A 20,574-nucleotide genomic window follows, 5' to 3' on the forward strand; every position below is an offset into this window, starting at 1 on the left:
GGGGCGTTACCAGTAGCATGGCCTGCTCCTGGAGCAGCTGCTGCTGAAGGAGTTCCAGGTGCCGCTGCTCCTCTTCCAGCTGCCGCCTGATATACTCCTGTCACACAGAAATCAGCCGGCAATCAACAGAGCCCCAAGGAAAGCACCAGAACCACCTGCTGGGGCGCCCAGAACCATCCGCCCGATCATCTGGGGTAATCCACTGAGCGATCAATGGCTCAGACAAGCCTACTGCCGAGGATTTCCCCAAGAACTTCGAATTGGTCTCTAAGATCTAAAGAGTCTAATAAATGATGACACGCACTCAGCGAGGGTGCGTGTGTGTGTGTGTGTGTGTGTGTGTGTGTGTGTCTATGAGAGAGATAAAGGGAGCGAGAGAGGGAGAGACAGAGAGAGAGAGAAAGGGGAGACAGGCGTGAGGTGACACATTTTCAACGGGAAGAGAACGATAAAGCTCTGTAACAACAAAAACACATCCAAAGGACGTTACATAAAGAGGAAAAACCCAACCTTGAAGGAGCATGCATATTTGATGGGCTGGAGACCTTGATCTACGACAGCAGATTAGTCTCTAGCAAGCCCGTATCGAGAATATTCTCTCTCAGCTCTCAGGATTTTGGGGGGGGCTCAAGTATGAAATAGGCGTGAAATCACTTCGCAAAGTAGGAACATTTCACAAATAAAAGACATCTATCTCCTTCTTTGTCAACAGGGGAAAAGCTCACTACTCTGGAAGAGGAGCAGATTGAGGGGTCTGGGAGGAGAAATTTTATTTTGAATTCAGATTATTTATTTACAGTGTCTACTGCCGACTGAGGCGCACACCTTAAGATAAAAGCAGTCCTACATCTGGGCTGAACAGGAGTTTTTAGTTAACCACTCGTCCTGGCGGAGAGAATGCTGGGCAGAAATCATGACAAATTTCTTCAGGAACTTTTTTTCTTACAAAGCAAATTTAGCCCAAAAACGCCAATCTGGGGTAAAGTGTATCCACAGGCCCGCTGGCAAAGGCCCCCTGGTTCCAACCCAGGCTCCAGTCCCGGGCCTGGAAGCCCCGCCCCAACCCCGACGACTGAGAGGACTCCGACTCCCAGCTCCCCTCTTCCCGAGCCAGACAGAGCTGAACCACAGCTGCGAGCTCAGGTCACTACATCCCTGGTTTTCTGCCTTCACATCACAGGAACAACCAGACAATGACACATGTCCACAAACATGCACATTCATGCGGAAATGACAGGTTCCTACAGCACGGCTGACACGGGGAGTATTTTGGAATAAAACTGACTTTTGATGCTATTTTTATAGAAGAAGAGGTGAAGAATACTTGCTATACACAAAAGCCAATGACTCCATTAGAACACTGAAGGTTAGGATTACATTCACACCCTCTTCTCCCAATCAAGGTCAGAGAATTATCCCTCCGTGACTCAACTGTCTCAAGTTTATGTTTTCTCCTCTTTGTAGTCCCCAAGTATAAATCAGAACATGAAAACTAAACTCAACGCACCACAGTTAACAGGCCAACAACGTCAGTAAAGTAAGAGATCAAGGGAATCACTTAAATTTCAACAGAAAAGTAGTATGTAGACCCAACACTGGGAAAACCCGAGGCAAGGAGAGCAGCTGAATGATCAAATCTGGAAGCTAATACCACTGTTTACAAGCATTTTAAGTATGAACTTCAGCTATCATTTAAATTGGTCCCCCTTCATATACTGTTTCCTTGTTCAAAGCTCATAACAAAGAGTGATCAATTCAAAGACATGACAGGCAGAGAGGCTACGATGGGATTCACGCGGACAACGCAGACAACAAAAAGCACAATTTCTGCTTGCACAGGTGGTTCAGGAATCAGACTCCTAAAGGCAACTTTATGTGATGTTAATAACATGCTGCAAATATCGCTAAAATCTGATCGCTTTGGGCTAATGTTATCAGCTGTTAACGTCACGTATGTCTGTACTGAATTATAGGCGAATACATCTTAAAATATTCGGTTAGTCGCTGGACACTTCCAACACTTCTCGTAGGAAGTGTCTTACAGTTGGTCTTAAATTTCATTAGACACATTCGGAAATCTTTCAGGCCTCATACTAGTGGAGACCACCCTGCTGGTTTCAAGAGCTTTCTAAAGTGTACCGATTTCTGTATCTGTCAGTAAAGACAAGAGATTCAGTTTGTTGAAGTGAATATGCTTCCAACCGTGCTTCTGCATTTTCAGACTAAAGTCCTGAACACGTGTGCACATGCGTGCATGCTTTTTGCCCCGGCTCCCCCAGCTCCGCACGGTGCCAGTCCCCGCGGTCCCGGCCGGAGCGGCCCCTGCAGACCCACCTGCTCCCTGTCGACTCTCCTCTTGTCCTCCTCCGCCCGCCTGCGCTCCTCTTCCTCCTGCCGCCGTCTCTCCAGCTCCTCCAGCCGCCTCTTCTCCTCCTGTTCCCGCCTCCGCTGCTCGCGCTCCTGCTGCCTCCTGGCCTCCCGCTCTCTCCTTTGTTGCTACGGAAGTAAAGCGACCCAGTCAGCGGACTCTGCAGCCACGGCACGGCACGCAGGATGGTCTGCTCACCAGTTACGGGGAGAGGCCAAGAGGGAGAGCTCGTGGAGCCCACCTGCACCGGCCACCTACTTGCACACTGCCCCTCCGCTCACACACACCAGCCTCCTTGGAAGTACCCGTCAGAGCCGGGTTTCACGTGCTATCAGTTATTCCCCGTTCTTCGCTGAAGCACAGCAGTGAGGGGACAGGGAATGCTGTATCCTTCAGTATCACTAACAGGGTTACCCCGGGCCCTTTAGTCAGAAGAAAGAGAAGAGAAATGAATACAGGAGAACAGAAATAGCGCAGAGAAAGGAGAGAAATACTTAGAAGAGGAAAAAGGCGGCACACATCAGGGAGAGAAGAAGTGACACCAACGAGAATAAGAGATGCCATTATTATTACCATGAATGTATAGACTGCCGTGAGCAGAGGCTCACGCTGTGCCTCGCACGGTGCTAAGTATCCAACGGTCTTCCTTCCGTGTCCTTTACCTACTACGATTCTCATGACAAACCTAGGAAGCACTTCACTCCCACTCCACAGAGGAGGAAACAGATTCAAGAAGAGAGACGTGACTTGTCCAGAGTCACCTGGGCGGTAAGCCCCCAGGTCGAGGGCTGCTGTGCCTCCCACCGTTAATCAGACAGCATCCTGCCTCCCATCAGCAGGTGCGGAAGGTGCCGTTGAGTCACCAGACTCGCTCCGACAGCCTTTCCCAATGCAGACCATCTGTCAACCGCTCGGTACCTGGCAGCGTGACCCTGGGCACACGTCTGGCCCCTTCTCATCCAGCCCCAGACATCTATCTGTCAGTAAAGCACTGCCACCGCGCAGAGTATAAATCAACCAACTCCTCCCACAAATGTGCAGCGTGCTGGCCTGCAAAGTGATGCGGCCACTGTGCAGCCCCCTGGGATGGAGAGGCGCCCCATCTCAGCACAGCGGCCGCCGGCTGCAGACGGCTACTCAGCACCTGAAATGCGCCCAGCACGTGAGGGAGGAACTGGGTTTTTCGTTTTAATTTACTAAAGTTAATTTACATTTAAATTGTCTCTAGCACAGCTCTAGAACCACAGCCACAAGAGAGGAAGGCAGGTGGAGACTAACAATTCCCCTCAAAGTCAGTCAGACAAAAGGAAAACAGAAGAGAGAAGAAAGGCAACCAGTGTCGACCCCTCAAAACTCCCCCTTAGCTTTTCAAGCCGATCAGATTCAAGCGAACAGGTCAGAAGAGGCGAAGGATATCATACACTGAACTTTACCACCTTCAGGTAACAACGTGACTTGCTTATGAGCCAAGGTCTCACAAGCAGTGAACTGTCAGAGGACCGTCCCCCTCGGAAAGGTCTGGGCTTTCCCTTTCCCTCCCCACCTCCCGGGGGAGATGATACGTTTGCCAGCAGGCTCTACAGGCCAGCAAGGCAACCGGAGTTGAGGAGAAAAAACAAAAAACACACCCAGAACTTTTATGTTCTTATACTCCCAGCTCATTCTTTAAGACAGCTACTTTTGCACGTTTCATAATGTATGTATCAGTACGATACAAAATTACTAGATATATCTCTATCAGATACATGCTCAATTTTTTTTTTACTGATGGAATGCAAGATTCAAAACCTTTCTGGGCCGCTGCACTGCACTAAACGACGCCACGTGACCACAGACATCACCGCAACAGCCTCAGAGATGCACCCGCTGCCCTGTCCTTACAGACCACAGAGGCTACCAAAATTCTTTAATTTTTAGGAACGATGCTGAAGGAAAGGTGCCACTTAGCCCCCTGGGATCACAAAACAAAAAGAAAAGCCGTGGCTTCACTTGCTTTCTCCTCTCCTGTTATTTACAGAATCTTGAAGAATTCTTTAGTTCAAACAAGCAGAGTTGACGCCTTGGCTGTTATCAGCAAGGACTCTTCCAGAAAGAGCCAGACAAGGAGAAAAACTGCAGTGAGAGTCCTGGAAGCTGCCACGCTGCCCTGGAAGCAGGGCTGCACTCTGGCCGCCACACAGCCATTAAGTCCAGATGCGGCCAAGTGTCCACCTCACACCAGCCTCGAGGTTCAAATTTCTGTCTCCAGAGAAGACAACGGGAGATCGCAAAGGAAGAGCGGAGGGAGGGAGTGAAGCAGCGCGGGAGCTGGCTTCCCACACGCTGGCCCCTCACCAGCAACTCCAGCTGCCTCGGCCCACCGAGCGCAGGGCTGACCTTGGTCCAGCCCACGCCCAGGAGCCTTCTCAGCTCACCCCCTGCCTCGCACCCCTGAGCTGTGGTCACCCGGAGTCCCGGGGAGTGACGGGGCCCTGTGCACATCCTCTGGCGCCTCAGCGAAAGCACTCGTTCTCACACCAGGCAGGAAGCCCCAACGTGGTGAAACGTGCAGAATCCATTTCGGGGGGTTATTTCCAACTACACTGAGGGCAGGGCTCCCAGGCCGGTGGGAGACCTTGACTTCATCTAACTAAATGCTACTAAGAATTTTTAACTTTCAATTTCAAATGCCCTTACAGGTAGCCTTTTCCATTTTCACTTGTGTTTAAAAATTTTTAATCAAAGTACTAGACTTTAACCATCCTCAAGCCATAAGATATACATCTTTGTTAACACCCTTTCTTTTATTTATTAACATTTGCTATGTTGCCGCCCCATGATCACTTATATCTAAAATGCCATGGTGCCGTTTTGATTGTTGTTAACTAGTGACTACCTGGAGAATAAAAATCTGAGGCCAGTTTTTAAAAATTTAAAAGAATAAAATTTATATTTAAAAGAGTAAATAAATCTATGTTATTCTGTCCAAAATACATACATACATAAATAGTAAAAAAATTGCCTTATTCTTGTTTGTTTGCCTGTTTTTTCATGGGCCCATCATAGCATCATCTGTAAAGTCTACACCGTAAGACTCCTTTCCACATGGTCAAATGGGTCAGGTATTCTTTCTTTCTTCTAGAGATGAACCCTCTCACAGCCCTTTCTCTTCTCCTGCGCCAATCTAAACAGGCTGCTCTCCAGGCATCCCCATCCTTCTGCCCACCTGCTTCCTAGGAACACTTCTGGACCCTCTCCTGTACAGGATCCCCTGTCAACTTCTCTCTTATTTGCTGGAACACATCCTCTAGTAGTTTCCTGAGGAAGCGTGAAGACAAGTAGAGGACCTGGGAGACTCTGTAGGTCACAAAAGCTCTGCTCCCATGCTGTGCATATACTTCTGGCCGGGGGCACCAACTTCCCTTCAGAGTCGCAAAAGCACTGGTGTGTCACCTCCTACTTTCTGATGTTGCCCATGTGGATCCTTGACACTTAGTAGCAGCCACACCCACACCCCTCTATGTGCTCCCCTGACGGCAGCTTTTACCATCCTCTTTTCATCCTTGAGTTTCTAAGCTTTCAAGATGACGTATGTGCCTCTGAACGGCGGCTTTTCTCATTCGCTGGGCTGGGTACTCAGTAAGGCTTTCAATTCAGAAATTATTTCTTAGTTCTGGAAACTTGTCTTGAATTCCTGCTGCATGTTCTCCCTCTGGTGTTCACTTCCTGGACCATTTGTTAAATGGGAGTCAAACCACCTGGACTGATTCTGTTTTTCTTCTTTTCTAGTCCCCCTAAACTTATCTTCTCTCCCCACTTTCTGGGAGTTTGCATTTATTAAAAATTTTAAAAAACTTTTTTCTGAATAGTCTTGTTTCACGATTTTTATATCTTCTCTCTGTAAGGATATTAAGATTTCTCGGCATGTGTACATGTATGTGTGTGAGATATTTTCTCTGTTCCCTACATTGTCTCTATTTCCTTCACGCTCCTTTTGCTGTGTGTCTTGGAATCTTTCAGTTAAAGATTTTTCTGCGTCCTCTTCTTTGGCCCTGTGGAAGTCTCATACTCTTGGTTACCACCATCAACACACGAACAAAGACCATAAGCTCCTTAAAAGTAGGGAGCGTGTTTCGCTCATCCCCACCCCGCTCCCTGTAAACATCCAGGATGCCGTGATTTTCTAACATTTAGCATCTAGAATAAGCCTAAAGAATCCATCCATATCTCCAGGCCCAACCAAATCCTAAAGCCGTCTTTTCAGGATCACCTAGTAAGCTGCACAGCGGGCTTGAATAGTCACCGTTAATCCGGATAGAGCCTCACACTTTACACAACACACGCCTTGGGCCTCAGGATGCTCTACCAGCCCTTTACGGCGGCTCCGGAACTCAAATCAGAGACCTCAAGCCCAAGAACGGCTGTAAGTGCACAGAACAAGTCCTTTCTTTCCAGAGACACAACGAGGACACAAATGCTGCTTCACCCATTTGAGAAATAGTCGTGAAGCGCATGGGTACACGAAGGTGAATCAGACGCAGCCCCTCTCCTCCAAGTCTTATAGGTAAGGTAAGCCACACACTTATAAAAAACCCACAAGACCACGTGGAATGTGGTAAATTTCCCTGGACTCGCCCACTCAGCAAGCCCTGGTCGGGAGACTGATGGCCAAGGCCAAGAACGATGTAGTTACCGAGTCCTCTTCCACATTATGCTGTCATATTTGAAGCTGTAAACTGGACCAAGAGCAGAAATGTAAACTCCAACCATACAAACCACTACAGTCAGAACAGGCCCTTAACTGGGGCGTGTGTGTATGTGTGTGTGTTCGGGGGTAATTAAAGATTAAAGAAAGCCCTTAGTAAATACCTGAATAGATTACTGATGTGAAAAGCTGGCCTCTTGCAACAGAACTTCAAAAGAAAATGGACAAAAATGAAACATATATATCACCAGCCATCAGCTAAGCAACATCAATCCACACTAGATTAACCTCCCGCCTGTGATTTCAAGCAACAAAACCCAGGAGACGCTAACGAACATGCCTGCTCAGGTTAACCCCTTTAAGAGCAGCAAATGTAAGTCCTTCGAGGCATTTTCAAACTGTCATTCTTATTTTTTTAAACCATTCTTTCTTTAAAAACAAAACCAAACAAACTGAAAAACGGCATGATGCTGTAAAGTGATTTCCAAATCGCTCCAATTACAGCGATTTCCTTATTACTTCAGTTTTTCCAAGCATGCCTGAGTAAATATGTACTTTTCCAACTATGCTTTAATTACATTTAAGTTCTCTTTCTAGATTGGTATTTAAAAGCAATGCTTTCATCTCACAATTCGAACTTTTCTAAATAGGTCATGCTGATAATAGTGGGGTCCATTTACAGACACTCCACCGGACTTACGGGCTTTAACAGAAACTAAACTTTAATGAACCAATCTATTCTTCAGGTTCGACTATTTCCAAGAGCTTTGGAGGTCATGTGGCTGCACGTGTACCAGCAACCCCTGAGTTTGTTAAGTGCAAGTTCTGATGAACTTTAGTAGATAAACTACTAAACTACTTTGCTTCTCCCCAAAGACAACTCTTCCCCATCTTTAGGCAACAAATAACATTTGCTGAATTAGAATAACGCTTACAAAATTTAACTAGGAAAAAACCACTAGACTGGGATGCCAAAAGAACATTTAAGAGCTGAGGACTTCTGAGAGGCGGGACAGTGGCCCTCTGGCAAAAGCAAGGCCCCCGTGCACAGCACGGCTGGAGCTGAGGGTGGAAGGCGCACCCTGTGCTCACACACACTCGCCGTCAGACACGAGTGAGGCGCCCAGCAGGGGCCTCTGTGTGGGCAGAGGGGTGAGGACACGCTGGGGGGAAGCGGGTCCCCGGCACTGTCCCTCTGAGATCTCACAGCCAAGAGACAACCACAGGTGCCTGCCACGGCTCGCTCCGTTTTTTCTTAGAACGCTCCAGGCTTTCCTAGTGTTACAATTTAGCTTCAAGACGAACCCCACTTCATGCAAATGTTCTTTTCTCTCTCTCTCTCTCTTTTTTTTTCTTAAAAGTCATCGCTCTTTTTTTAAAAAAAAGGCATCGCACCTCCGCTGGGCCAGATGGGCTCATTTTACAGGTGAAAGCTCTCCTGCAAGTGCGGAGACCAAAAGACAGCCACGTGCGGCAAAGAAAAAAGGAAGCAAGTCAGGCCTTCCGGGTCAGGGCTCAAACACGGCTCCCCCTACAGAGGCGCTGACTTCCCCTGACTGAGCCTGAAGGTTCGTGTTCAGCCTCCGCAGCAGCCCCCAGGGCCTCCATTAAGCCCACCCACGTAAAACGCCCGACATTTGTCCACGGCCAACACAAACAGGCTCCTCACAAGCAAGGAGGGTAGGCTGGGAAGTCGGGACAGCTCCACGCCATTAGCCCAGGGCAGGAGCAGCATCGCCTTCAGGGCTGCGCTGCCCCGCCCTGCCCCGCCATCCTGACCTGCACGCGCGCGCGCGCGCGCGCACACACGACCACCCACACCTCCGCTGTGTTGAGCTGAGCTTGGTGCACGTCTAAAGTGCAAAGCCTGGGGTGTCAGACAAAATTTTTTCTCTTGCTTTACTTTGTATTTAATTTCTTCCACTTTCACCCACCTCTCTAAAACTGGGGTCACTATGGGATCTGCAGAAACAAGAGAGACGAATGTAAGCATGTGTCCTCTTGGTGGAAGAAAAGCAGAGGGAGGAGGTGCTGGTCGCACACCCACACGCACGCCCCTCTCTGCAGGAAGCTGAGACCCAGAGCACAGGGACTACGGCATCTCCGGGGCTGAAAACTCGGGCAGATCGTAAAGAGACGGGATTATTGTTTTAAATACCTGCAGAAAAATTCCGACAGTGGGGAGGCTGAACATCCTACCAGCAGTTCAAGAACAGAAAGGGAGACGCAAGCAGCAGAAAAGGGGACTCGGCCCTCTAAGTGAAGTCCCTGGCCGGGTTCCAAGTCTGCAGAACCCAGAGTCATCTTCACAAACGGGTGAGATGGGGAACACACAGGGAATTGCAGTTCTCCCTTTTTTCGTCTTTTGTTTTTAAGAAAAGGATAAGTTCTAACCTCAAATGAAAAGTTTTTGTCTCTTATCTCTAATAAAAAGATTATGCAGTTTTTTTAATGTGCTGTTGTTATAATAGTATCATAGGTTTGCTAAAAACAAATCTTCCCTAAGAAATGTTTTCTTTTTTTTGAATCAAGTAGCACACCAAACCACAGACAAATGTATCTTGCTTTTACTAATAATCTGACAGTCTCCACGAGGTCAAAACTGAAAAATTATGAATTAGGACATAAGTGATTTCAATATGTAACAGGTTCAAAAGCATATCCAAAGTACAGCAGCTAACAAAGTCACCTTAACTTAGATCACTAATGGGGTTTTCTCCAGGACGTCTTGTATAATATTTCTCTTAAACTTAGACGAGGAATGAGCAGATGTGATCCATGTGTGGATGTCACAGGAATGGGAGGAGTCGGTAGCAGGTACCAAGGCAAGAGTCAATGAAAAGAAAGAGCACAAAACCATTAGGATAAAATGACAGTATGATGAAATAATCTTCACTTCTGCTCAAAAAAAAAAAACAAGAACAGAAATAAGAAAAGACTGGGAGAAAAAGCTGGCCAGGGTGGGGAAAAAAAAATTAGCTAGAGGCAAAGCTCTACCAAAGTGATCCAAAGATGTGATGATGCATCTACCTATAAAAGGTAATAGAGTAATATTAAAACTTTCCGATAGAGGGAGATCATTATCACACGGGGCAATGAATCTGGGTAACAAACTTCGAGTAAGCTGAGAAAACACTGAGCACCCAGAAGAGGAGGACAAGTGTCAGGGGCAGGAGAGGAGGGGACGAAGCCACCAGTGTGAACTCAGCCGCGTGAGCTCAGCACGCTCCCACTCTCCTCCTGGGACCATCCAAAAGCAACAAGAAAACTCAGAAACATCATTTTCAGCAAAACTGGCAGACAGACTTGAAAATATCTACGAGGACTTCCAAGATCTCCAGTTCACACAGGAGCCAAGGAAGAGAAAGCAAGAGAAGCAAAGCAGATAGATCCCGGCAGCAGCAACTCTCGACGGGCACCAAGCAAGAGCGGAGGATGTATGTACCACATGGACTTCTTACAGACGAGGGGCAGACCGCTCCCCCTACCTGCGGCGAGGTTCTGAGACAGTAGGGGCTGCGGAGAAGCCCTTAGCCCCCATACCCCGGATCTGATGGCTCTTTCAGAGAAAGGAACATCTCCACTGTTTCCGTACAGCCTCAACTTTGGGACCATTTTTTTGCCAGTCGCTGATAGAAAGTGATCACCTTTCAGTTTTAAGCATCATTTATCTTTTGAGTGAAGATGACCATCTTTATCTACTTTGTTAATAATAACAAAAGGAATCCCTATTCCTCATACCTTTAACGCCAGTAAAGGGCTACAAATCATTTATGGCGCAAATATTCCCAAACCACTTCCTGGGACCTTAATTACCAGGCTGACAAAAAGGCGCTGGATCACCAAGAACCCACATCAGTGGATTCTGTTCCTGCAAACGCCACCGTTCCAGGACCCTGCTCCATCTGCCCTGATTAAGAGGTTTAAAGAGGTGACTGCGCGTTTGAACTTTCACTGAGAAGCTGAAATTACAGGGCTAACTGAAGCCAGTAAACTGCCACGTTCTCACTTAGCTGACAGCCCCCATTCTCTAGCCTCTATTTAGCTGACGGAACAAATCGCTTTAAAACCTCTCCTTTCCTTGAGCCATCGCTGGCCTAACCCCGTAATCCTCACTCCCTATCATGTCCAGGGCCTGGATGACGGACACCTATCTCGCTGTCACTAGGCCTGAAAGCAGTTTCCAGGGCCTGTGTTAGAAAGGGGCTCCAGCTGACCCAGTCCTTGATCCTTCAAGGTATGCACCACCGAACTCCCCCGCATCACTGAGCTGAAGTACAGCCCAGGGTTAGGAAGGACAGTGGAGGACACTGCATAAAGAGGCCACTGGAAACAGCCACAGCCTCAAAGCTCAAGCACTCTTGTGTACTGAGCACACACGGTCCACGTACAGCCTGAAAAACCTCGGAACCACTCAAGGTTTCTGTTATGTGCAAAGAGCACTGAGTCTTAAAATATTAGAAGAGAGTTTGCAAACAAACTGCAAAAAGTTACATAAATAGCAATGCTGCCCCTCCCACAGAGCAAGGTTGTGCCCTGTGCTTTCTTCCAAAGCGCTGGCCGAATACTTCCAGTCTCCTTAGTTAGACACACACTGGTTTTCTAAACCAGGGCAGACTGTGAAGTTTCAGAATTCAGACCATAAACACAAAACGAAGCAAAGATTCTCCCCACAAAATGTACCCTTAAGTAACGTGGGAAAAAGCATGTGTCGTCGTTTAACTTAAACTCCACTGTATAGTATCAACACATGGCTTTACTGTTGTTTGGGGTTCTTTTTCTGGCATGAAGGACAAAGGTGAAACAATAAGATGTATGAATTAAACGGAAACAAACTACTATGAATGGGAAATCTGAAGCTGTGATATATATAGTAAAAGGCAACCAGGAAATGAAAAAAGACTCTTGATCCCCAGGTGAAATGTAGGGAAATAATGTCTTCGTGAATTAAAAATGGAAAAGCTGTGGGTAACCATATTACCAACGTTGATAGTATTAATGAATTAAACGAGCAGGTGGGGGACTTCCCTGGTGGCGCAGTGGTTAAGAATCCGCCTGCCAATGCAGGGGACACAGGTTCAAGCCCTGGTCCAGGAAGATGCCACGTGCTGTGGAGCAACTAAGCCCGTGCTGCCACAACTACTGAGCCTGCGCTCTAGAGCCCGTGAGCCACAACTACTGAGCCCACGTGCCTAGAGCCCGTGCTCTGCGACAAGAGAAGCCACCGCGATGAGAAGCCCGCGCACCGCAACAAAGAGCAACCCCCGCTCGCCGCAACTAGAGAAAGCCCTCACAGCCACGAAGACCCAACGCAGCCAAAAACAAACAAAAACAACAAGCAGGTGGTACAAAATGTGTCCCCCGCCCCAACAAGTAACTAATGCCAGCACTATGGCTAGATTACAGAATAGCATTTGTATCATGCCCAATATAATTCTCTTCTTCAACCCTTACTCTTTAACGTACCTAAAGTTAAGGAATTTGTAGAAAAGTGTTTTTCCTGTGTACGTATGTTTTCAGAAAAATATGCACACCCCACGTGGGACCCAGAGGCCAAGGGTGGGATGGAAATGAGGTCAAGGCCGAGCTGGCCAACTCGGACTGTAGCGTACATGGCCTCCACGGAGCCGGGGCGACGCCACCTCTGGGCCCTGCGTCCCACACAAATAGGATGAGTAACTGGGGGCAGGTCCCTGACGTTTACAAAAGAGGGGAAAACAGGTCTCGGGCCTCCGGGAGCGCAAGGTCCCGCCGGTGCGCGAGCACACCTTCCCTTCAGAGGGGACCTCACTGGCCAGGCCGGGGAGAGGCACGACCTGCCTCACGAGGCCACGGAGAATGGTCCTTTGGGCATCTGGCCACGCCTGTGAACAAAGACCGGGACCCCGGCTCTGGCCCGCGCGCCCCCACCTCTTCCAGCCGTCGCCGCTGCTCCTTCTGCTGCTCGATCCGCTTCTGTCTCTCCGCCAGCAGCTGCCTCTTGTATTCCTCCTGCTCCCTGAGCTGCTGCTCCTGCAGGAGCTGCTGCCGCCTCAGGGCCTCGGAGCGCTCCTTGTTCTCCTGCTGCAGCCTCAGGAAGTCCCGGCGCAGCGTGGACTCGCCAGGCACGTTGACGATGGAGCTGCAGGAGGAAGCAGGGCTCTAAGGGGCGCGGGCCACTCCACGCCGATGCCCCGCCTCTCCCGAGCTCCTCCCAGCCCAGGACCCAACAAACTAACAAACCCACGGGGGTAACGAGCCTTCGACTCAGTAGCATCACCCCTTCTTTCACCCCTTCTTTCACCGTCTCATAAATATCTTAAAACTCTGTCCTGGACGTTTGACAGGACATCTCCACGTGGGACTCTCCCATCAACTCAAATTGCGATGAAGAGCTGAAACCACCTCCTGCCACACGTCATTAGACCCTCTGTGACCGCCCTGCTTCCCACCAGAAACAGCAGCATCACGTCCCGGGATTGCCCGGGCGGTAATACCAGAGCAATCTCCAGCACTGGCCGTCCCCTCGCCTTCTCCACGCGGCCCAGCATGCCTTGTCAGCTCTCCCCTCCCACTCTCTCTACTTGCAAGGCCGGCGGCTGAGCCCAGGTGGGTCCCAAGGATGAGCCACCACACAGAAAAATTAGCGTCACTCCTAGGTGGTCCCCCGGCTGAGAGTCACTTCTCCGCTTTCAAAACTCCCAGAACAAATGGCAAATCAATCTTCCTAAACTGCTTCTTTCGTTATATCGCGTCCCTAACCCAACACAATTATATTGCTCCTGCAATCAGTTCAAATTACTCTAAAAATCTTAGTCTCTGATGGATTCAAATCTTTTATGGAACTATGGAGTTTTTTCAATAAATTCTCTTCTCTCTTGGTATGCTCTCTTCAAACTCCCATTCTCTGCACACAGGTCCCCACAGGTCTCTCGAACCACCGTCCCTACCCTCCTTTTGTCTAGCTGGTCAGCTACGTGTAGCTGCAGCTTGAACACCAGGCAGGCAAGACCATTATCAAAGACTTTAAATCCTCTCTTCCCTGATTAATGAGTCGCTGTGAGGTTCATGCTACCACATCTTCAAGCTTCTGCTTCACTGTACCTTGGGGAGCCAGAGATGACCAAAACGACTATGAAGTGGATCAGGACAGAATATCACTCCCAATAGAGGCAATGAAATGCCGACGACCACACCGGCGGGAAGAACAAAACCAACCAACCAACCAACCAACCAACCAGTCTTGGGAGAGACTCCAGTGTTTTCAAAGGGGGCCCTGCTAGCCCACGAGCAGGAAACTGTGTGTGTGCAGGCCTGCTTCATACGCTACAAGACGTCTTCCATCCACACCTGCTGGAGCAAGTAATGCCAGTGGCGAGCTCCCCTTCCCCAGGACCAGACACAACCTGCGTGTTTCCAATTGACCGGGGGAACAGGAAGCAATGCAGTCTCGGTAAAGAACCACGGGGTCAGGGGCTCCAGAGGCCGAGAATGTTTATAGGAGTCTTTGCAAGAACAGAAGAATGCAAGATACCAAGGCACTTTCAGAGTAACTGCCGACTCCTTCCCGCTGCCCGGGCATCTCCCGCAGCCCCGGCACCCCCGAGGAGCAGGGTCGCGGGCGCCCCGCCTCTACCTGGGCTCCCCCTCCTGCTCCGGCGCTTCCTCCTCCTCCTCCTCACTCCCGCTGTACTCGTACTCGGTCTCATCTGTAAAGAAAAGGACAAGATAAACGAGTCAGTTCACGAAGCGTGACACCGCGTGTACAGGTGAGCGTCTCCGAGGGCATCACCGCCAATGAAAACCGTATATTCTTTGAGAAAATAGTAAAGTGTGTGGAAAACGTGGGGGTAGGAGGGGCGTGACACCAATTCCCACCGTGAACGGTGCTCGTGCCCTGGGCCGGCCGTACTTCCCACAGAAGAGCAGATTCTCTTGTATTCCAGATAGTCCCCTGTGGGATGCACGGCTATGCGGGGACAGGGCTGTGAGAGGGGCCCCAGAGCCCTTGACACCTAAGAAAAGTGGTCCCGGAGCATCAGCAAATTCACAAAGTCCACTCTGATGCCAAAACTCGAAAGAAAGAGATGAACTGCCCAAACCAAGGCAATAAGGAATGTGTCTGGTGACTTTCAGCACTCGGGGATGGCCCTGAACTTGCTCTTTGTTAGTTTCTTCTTTGGCCCTGAACTTGGAGTGTCAAAAAAAAAAATTCAGCAACGGGTTGCCTGTTATCCAGCGTCGTTCTGTAAAGTTCCTGTTAAGAATTCACAGAACAGGAAGGTCAATGGGAGCCAGGGGCCCCAGAGAAGAAGGTCTAGAGAAGACGGTGGTGAAGCCTGGCCTGCGCGCTGCTGGGCAGGAGGCACCGTTGAATCCAGGCAGGTGGACGCAGAACATGTCAGGATAGGAAACCCAGACACTGGGGACCAAATGGAACCTTACGTAATCAGCAAAGCGAATGTTCATGTTGTGCAGTGAAGAGAGAAAAGCAGTCAGGCCGACGGGGCCCGGGCCTCACCACACCACCCCCATGAAGTGCAGGAAACCCTGGGGCTCCCGAGCAGGAGAGGAACGGGACAGCACATGGACGGTGATGTTCCCCGCCGACGCTCGGAGCCCCGCCTGACGCAGACAGAACACAAGGTCCACGATGAAGTTAAAAAGCACAGCCACGAAGACGTGCCCCCGAGGAGCAGGACGGCATCGAGTGCTGACTGGCCACAGTGCCCACTACCCAGTGTCAGCCTGGCAATGCGCTGCACAGCGCCGGTCCCCTGTGCCGGAGCCAAGCTGCCCCCTCGGCCCGTCCCCGGGCGCAGAGCAGAGACAGACCACTCGAGCTCTGGCCAGGTGGACACGAACGCGGGTGGGAAAGGAATAATAACCTACTTTGGTTGGCAAAAACCTAAACAACTGTTTTTTAAGATGAAAATAAAAACAGGTTTAATACCTTTCTCTCCTCTCTTCTTCCTGGTCCGGTCTATATGGTCCTTAAGCTGGATCCTAACCTGCCTTTCATTCGGCTGGTCCCTGATAAAAGGATGTTTCAGAAGCTGCTCTGTGGAGGGCCGCTGCATGTAATTCTTCACCAGGCACCCTTCTATAAAACTAAAAAATTTCTTTGACCTAGAAGAGGAAGTAAAAAAGATCATCAAATTTCTACCACAAAGAGCAAAGCTCCAAACTACCAGTAACTTACAAGCTTGCAAACAGAGCAGGGCTCCAGAATTCACTGTGAACAATGCTGCAAAGGCACAGGGATAAAACAAGGAACAAAGCTGGGACCACGGGGCCTGGAGCGTCACTTCAACACGGTTTAGGAGTCGCGCCACACACGGGGGGCCTCGGAGGCAGCTGGAGTTACTGCTGCTTTCTGACCGTGTCGTCACGGGGTAGTGGAGGCCAGGGAGTAAAGGGAGGTCTTTGCTAACGTAAAGATGGCAGAGGAGAGACGGCGGGATCCTCTAAGACAAGGACAGACACAGAGTAAGAAAGGGAGCCGAGTAAGTGACTCGGGGCTTGATCCTGTCACTGCGACGTTGCCATCAGTTTCAGGCTGGTTTACGTATCAGTTCTCTACGCTTAACGTTCAGAGGCAGAAATAATAGTGCTGAGGGGGGTGGGGGGCAATGACCCTGCAGTTAACGTTTACCCCACCAGCCACTTTATTTTTGCCTGTTTCTCCATTTCTGGCTCACAGTGACCCCCTCCCTAGCCTCGGCTGACGCACTCTTACCCACCCTGTCCTTCGAGACTCAGCTCAGACACCCTCCCGCCGGTAAGCCTTTCCCGGCAACACTGCACCCCGCCCTCCCCAGGTCAGGAGCCTTTCCTCTGGGCTTGTCTGCAGGTAACACACTGCACACGTCACGTTTATGTATCTCTCTCTCCTTCTGGTTTAAAACGGTACAGGCCAGGCCTGGTTCCTAACTTCTCCATTTGTCAGCAATGCCCAACTCTGAGCATGTAGACTACAATAGGTATGTAATAAATTTTTGTTGAATGAATGAGTTATTCAGTCTTTAAAAATGTGGTTGAGAAAGAATTAGTTCAGTCCTTTCCAGTTATTTCACTGCTTTTAAGAATCATTTGTATTGTCTTCTGTTTCTACTCAAACTTACTATTTTTGTTCAATTCAACAAATATTTATGTGTCAACGATGTACGTTTGTTTATGCTAGGCTCTGTAAGAGATACACATAGGAAATAACGTATGTACACACAATAGCGGATGTATACTCAAACTGCGAGGACGAGAGAAGGACCACTGCCTGTCGACAGTGGAGTGGGTCAGACATCAAGAAAAAGGAGGATCTCTGCCATTCCAAAGATGGGAGAGAAAAGCCACTGTTCCAGAGGAACAGAAAGCACAGGAACAAGGCAGAGGAGTACTACAGGGAACAGTGGGTTGTTTTCTGCCACTAGTATGGAAAGTGGAAAAGGGTAAAAGAGAGAGGCCAGGTCAGCTCAGAGAAGGGCCCTCAAGTTGTGACTTTAGTCTATGGTTAAGGCAGAATGCAGAGGATTCGACACAGCAGGGATGGAATGCTCTTAGCACACAGATTCCCAAACCCCACTGCCCACAAAGATCATTTTGGGAGTTTATTAAAAATACAAATGCCTGGGTCACTCCTCAAACTTAAGAAACTAGAAACTTTGAGGTTGGAGCCCTAAGTGAAAAAATTCCAAAGGGATTCTCATGTGCCGTGTACAGATTAACATCTGAGAATCGATGATCTGCAATGTATTCTTGAAAGTCGATGACCAGGTTCTGCTGAAAGAGAGTTCACTAATCGTCTTTTAAAGGCCGCTTCTCCAAAAACAGTCGTGGAAATTTACATCTGGTGGACAGGAAGACAGCGACCGTAAAGGAAGAAGGACTTCCTGTCTGTAACCCTCTCCCCCTTAGAACACCTGGGTGAAATGAGGCAGTGACATGAACCGCCGAGAATGCATCCAACCCAGCTCAGGTAGAGGAAGTTTGGCGGGAGAGCACAGGCAGGATCTACTGTCAGCTACATCCGTCTCTTCAGCTCACTGCACTATACACACACAGTGGTTAATGCAAACCCGCAAGTCATGGGCAGAGCGGGGGCCGACTGACAAACTGTGAAATACCCCGAAGGTGAAGCAGCAACTCGCTTTAATAAAACCTGACAGAGAAAAAGAAAGGGGAAAGTGAGCGTCCTTCAGTTCAGCAGGCGCCGGACGAAGTGGCACCCAGCCCCGCAGCTTACTCCCTGGTGACATCTACTGGCCACCCATGGACGCCCCTGGTTATCATGTTGTAACACAGGAGACCAACCGGGGCTAAATCGTTGCACCCGTCCCGCCTTAAAGAACCTCGCCAAGAACTGGTTAAGTGGAACAAGACGGCCTAGGTTCCCCAGAGCTGAATGTGGTGAAAGACGGGATAAAGGAGGAAACCCCGCCAGCAGACAAAGGTGGGGAAAGCATGGGGAGGGCAGGGAGAAGCAGGAAAGAAACGAGCGGCGGTACATGTGCATGTCCACACCCACGATGGGAGAGAGGCCTCACGACGCCCTGACAGCCGGAAGACCGAGGCCGGGAGAGAAGGAGCCTGAAATGGAGATCTCTGGCCTATTTCAGAATCAGAATCAAGAACCTAAGAAGAGACAACACCACCTGGAAAACTCATGAGAACAGTTTCAGAAAGGAAAAAAAAACCCACAGTAGGTAAGACAAACAGCAGAGCCCAGGAAACAGGAACGGCAAAGGAGGGAGGGAGGGAGGGAGGGCCCGAGTGCATGAGAGCCCGAGTGCAGACGGGAATCGACAGGAAAGGACTCAAAGGAACCCTTGGGAGGAAACAAGTGGGCAGAATGCTCAAGTGAGAACACAAAGCACTGCCCTTTCCCTCCGAGATTTTAAAACTACACCAAACCAGCTTCACCCCACACAGCTGCACTTAACGCTTTCCTGCACGGAGGTCGTCACCGTCTCCCTCCCTGGCATCAATTCTGTTTAGCAGATGCGCAAGGAGGGAGAAGGAAGGGGGTGGCCCAGGGAGAGGACCCCTCCTCCAACGCAGGCTGCTGGGACGACAGGGGCCCATCTGACTTCAAAGTTCTGCAATAACTACAGTAAACCACTCCATGAATTTTAAGATATTACTTCAACTGAGGAACTACAAGTCAACACAGCTTTGCTTCTTAATGTAAAGATGCTTAGAAACATATTACACTGAGAGGTATGTTTAAGTATTAAAATGGAACCTTTTTCTTTAACGTGTTCTTGTTTCACAGGGTGGCTTGTCACTACTGTATCATTCAAGCACAACTGATCAAGGAAAAGAAACATTAAAAAATAAAGCGATACAACACTTTTTAACTGGTGTTCTGGGGCACTGGCTCTTGTGTTCTTTTGGACTCAGAATGGCCAGAATTTTGCCTTGAAGTCAAACTAGAAAAAGGAACGATTTTTTTTTTTTTAAAAAGGAAAAAAACAGCAACAACAAAGCACACACAGCTTACCATTTTTTGGACTTCAGCCGGGGAGGAGGGTTTCTGGGGATGAGAAACAGTGCTCTCATGGGATGCATGTCACAGAGAGCTGGGGAGAGGAGAGGGCGTGTCAGTACGTACTCAGGTTACTCATTCTTGATCTCCAGGGGCACGCGCTCTGCCCGTCGTCTGATCTGCCCATGGTCTGAGCGGCATGCTTTACGTCAGGCAGTCTGCACATCTAGTTATACAGCTGAGGGCGTACCCTGAATACCCCACTTAAACACAGCAAAATACGAGGAGGGAAAGCGCAACGAGAAGAACATACAATTTCAAACAGACATTGGAAAGTTTTCATAAATCAAAGCTAAATATTGATTCAACGTCCTAAAGGAGTTAACAGCTTAAGTTGCTACACCATCTATCAGATGACAATGAGATAACTTTATTTTCCCAGGGTTGTTGTGAGGATTAAATTAGACTCGGTCGTAAAGGCCTTCACACAACACCTGGAACACAGATGCGTTAAGCCCTTCAGGAACGCTCGCTGCTGGTTGTTAGAGCGAGTGTGCCTACGGAAGAGCAAAAACGGGGGCCAGGTGGGACTGTTTAATTCTGTGCAATGACTGCCTGTTCTCCGATCACTTGCCCAACAAAGGCGTGTTAGGTGCATGTGTACACACGAGTATGTCACATCAGGTATTTCCGAGTGTTTATTCACCTTCACGAGACTCTTACAAGGCAGCTGGGAAATGGGGGCCAAAGAAAAGGAGGGTACTACTGTTCCTGCCGTGAAAGAGAACCGAGACAAAGGGCCAGGCAGTCCTTCCCCGTCTCGGTTAAGGGAGCACGTGGTGATCAAGACGGACGGCCGCTTCTGCAGTGCAAACTAATCCTTAGCTGTGGGCAGCCTTTTATCATTCATTCAACAAATATTTATTCAGCAGCGACTATGTATCAGGAAGTTATACATTCTTTGTATACACTTTTTTTTAAAGGGGGACTGGCAGAAAATGCTGTTTTCCCCTTTGCTCTCTGAAACTCTACCCTGTTCCTGATTAAAAATCAATTTCATGA

The 20,574-nt window shown here is 49.0% G+C and overlaps 1 protein-coding gene across 25 annotated transcripts in view; it reads right to left on the reverse strand.

Annotated features, from left to right (window-relative positions):
* MAP4K4 (mitogen-activated protein kinase kinase kinase kinase 4) overlaps positions 1-20,574 on the reverse strand; it is a 171,125-nt gene that overhangs the window by 29,370 nt on the left and 121,181 nt on the right. For 24 of the 25 annotated variants that reach the window (XR_009521496.1, XM_060027250.1, XM_060027236.1 and 21 more), the window contains 6 exons: positions 19,528-19,606; positions 15,985-16,160; positions 14,668-14,740; positions 12,963-13,173; positions 2,335-2,496; positions 11-97 (listed from right to left, as the gene is read on the reverse strand). Coding sequence is in view for 24 of the 25 variants with exons in the window: in XM_060027250.1 (XP_059883233.1) it covers positions 11-97; positions 2,335-2,496; positions 12,963-13,173; positions 14,668-14,740; positions 15,985-16,160; positions 19,528-19,606 (788 nt within the window). In the remaining variant the exon portion in view is untranslated. The remainder of the gene's footprint in view (positions 1-10; positions 98-2,334; positions 2,497-12,962; positions 13,174-14,667; positions 14,741-15,984; positions 16,161-19,527; positions 19,607-20,574) is intronic. The other variant, XM_060027249.1, reaches the window with a different exon arrangement.

This window comes from Delphinus delphis, chromosome 12, assembly GCF_949987515.2.
Source record: "Delphinus delphis chromosome 12, mDelDel1.2, whole genome shotgun sequence".
NCBI lineage: Eukaryota > Metazoa > Chordata > Mammalia > Artiodactyla > Delphinidae > Delphinus > Delphinus delphis.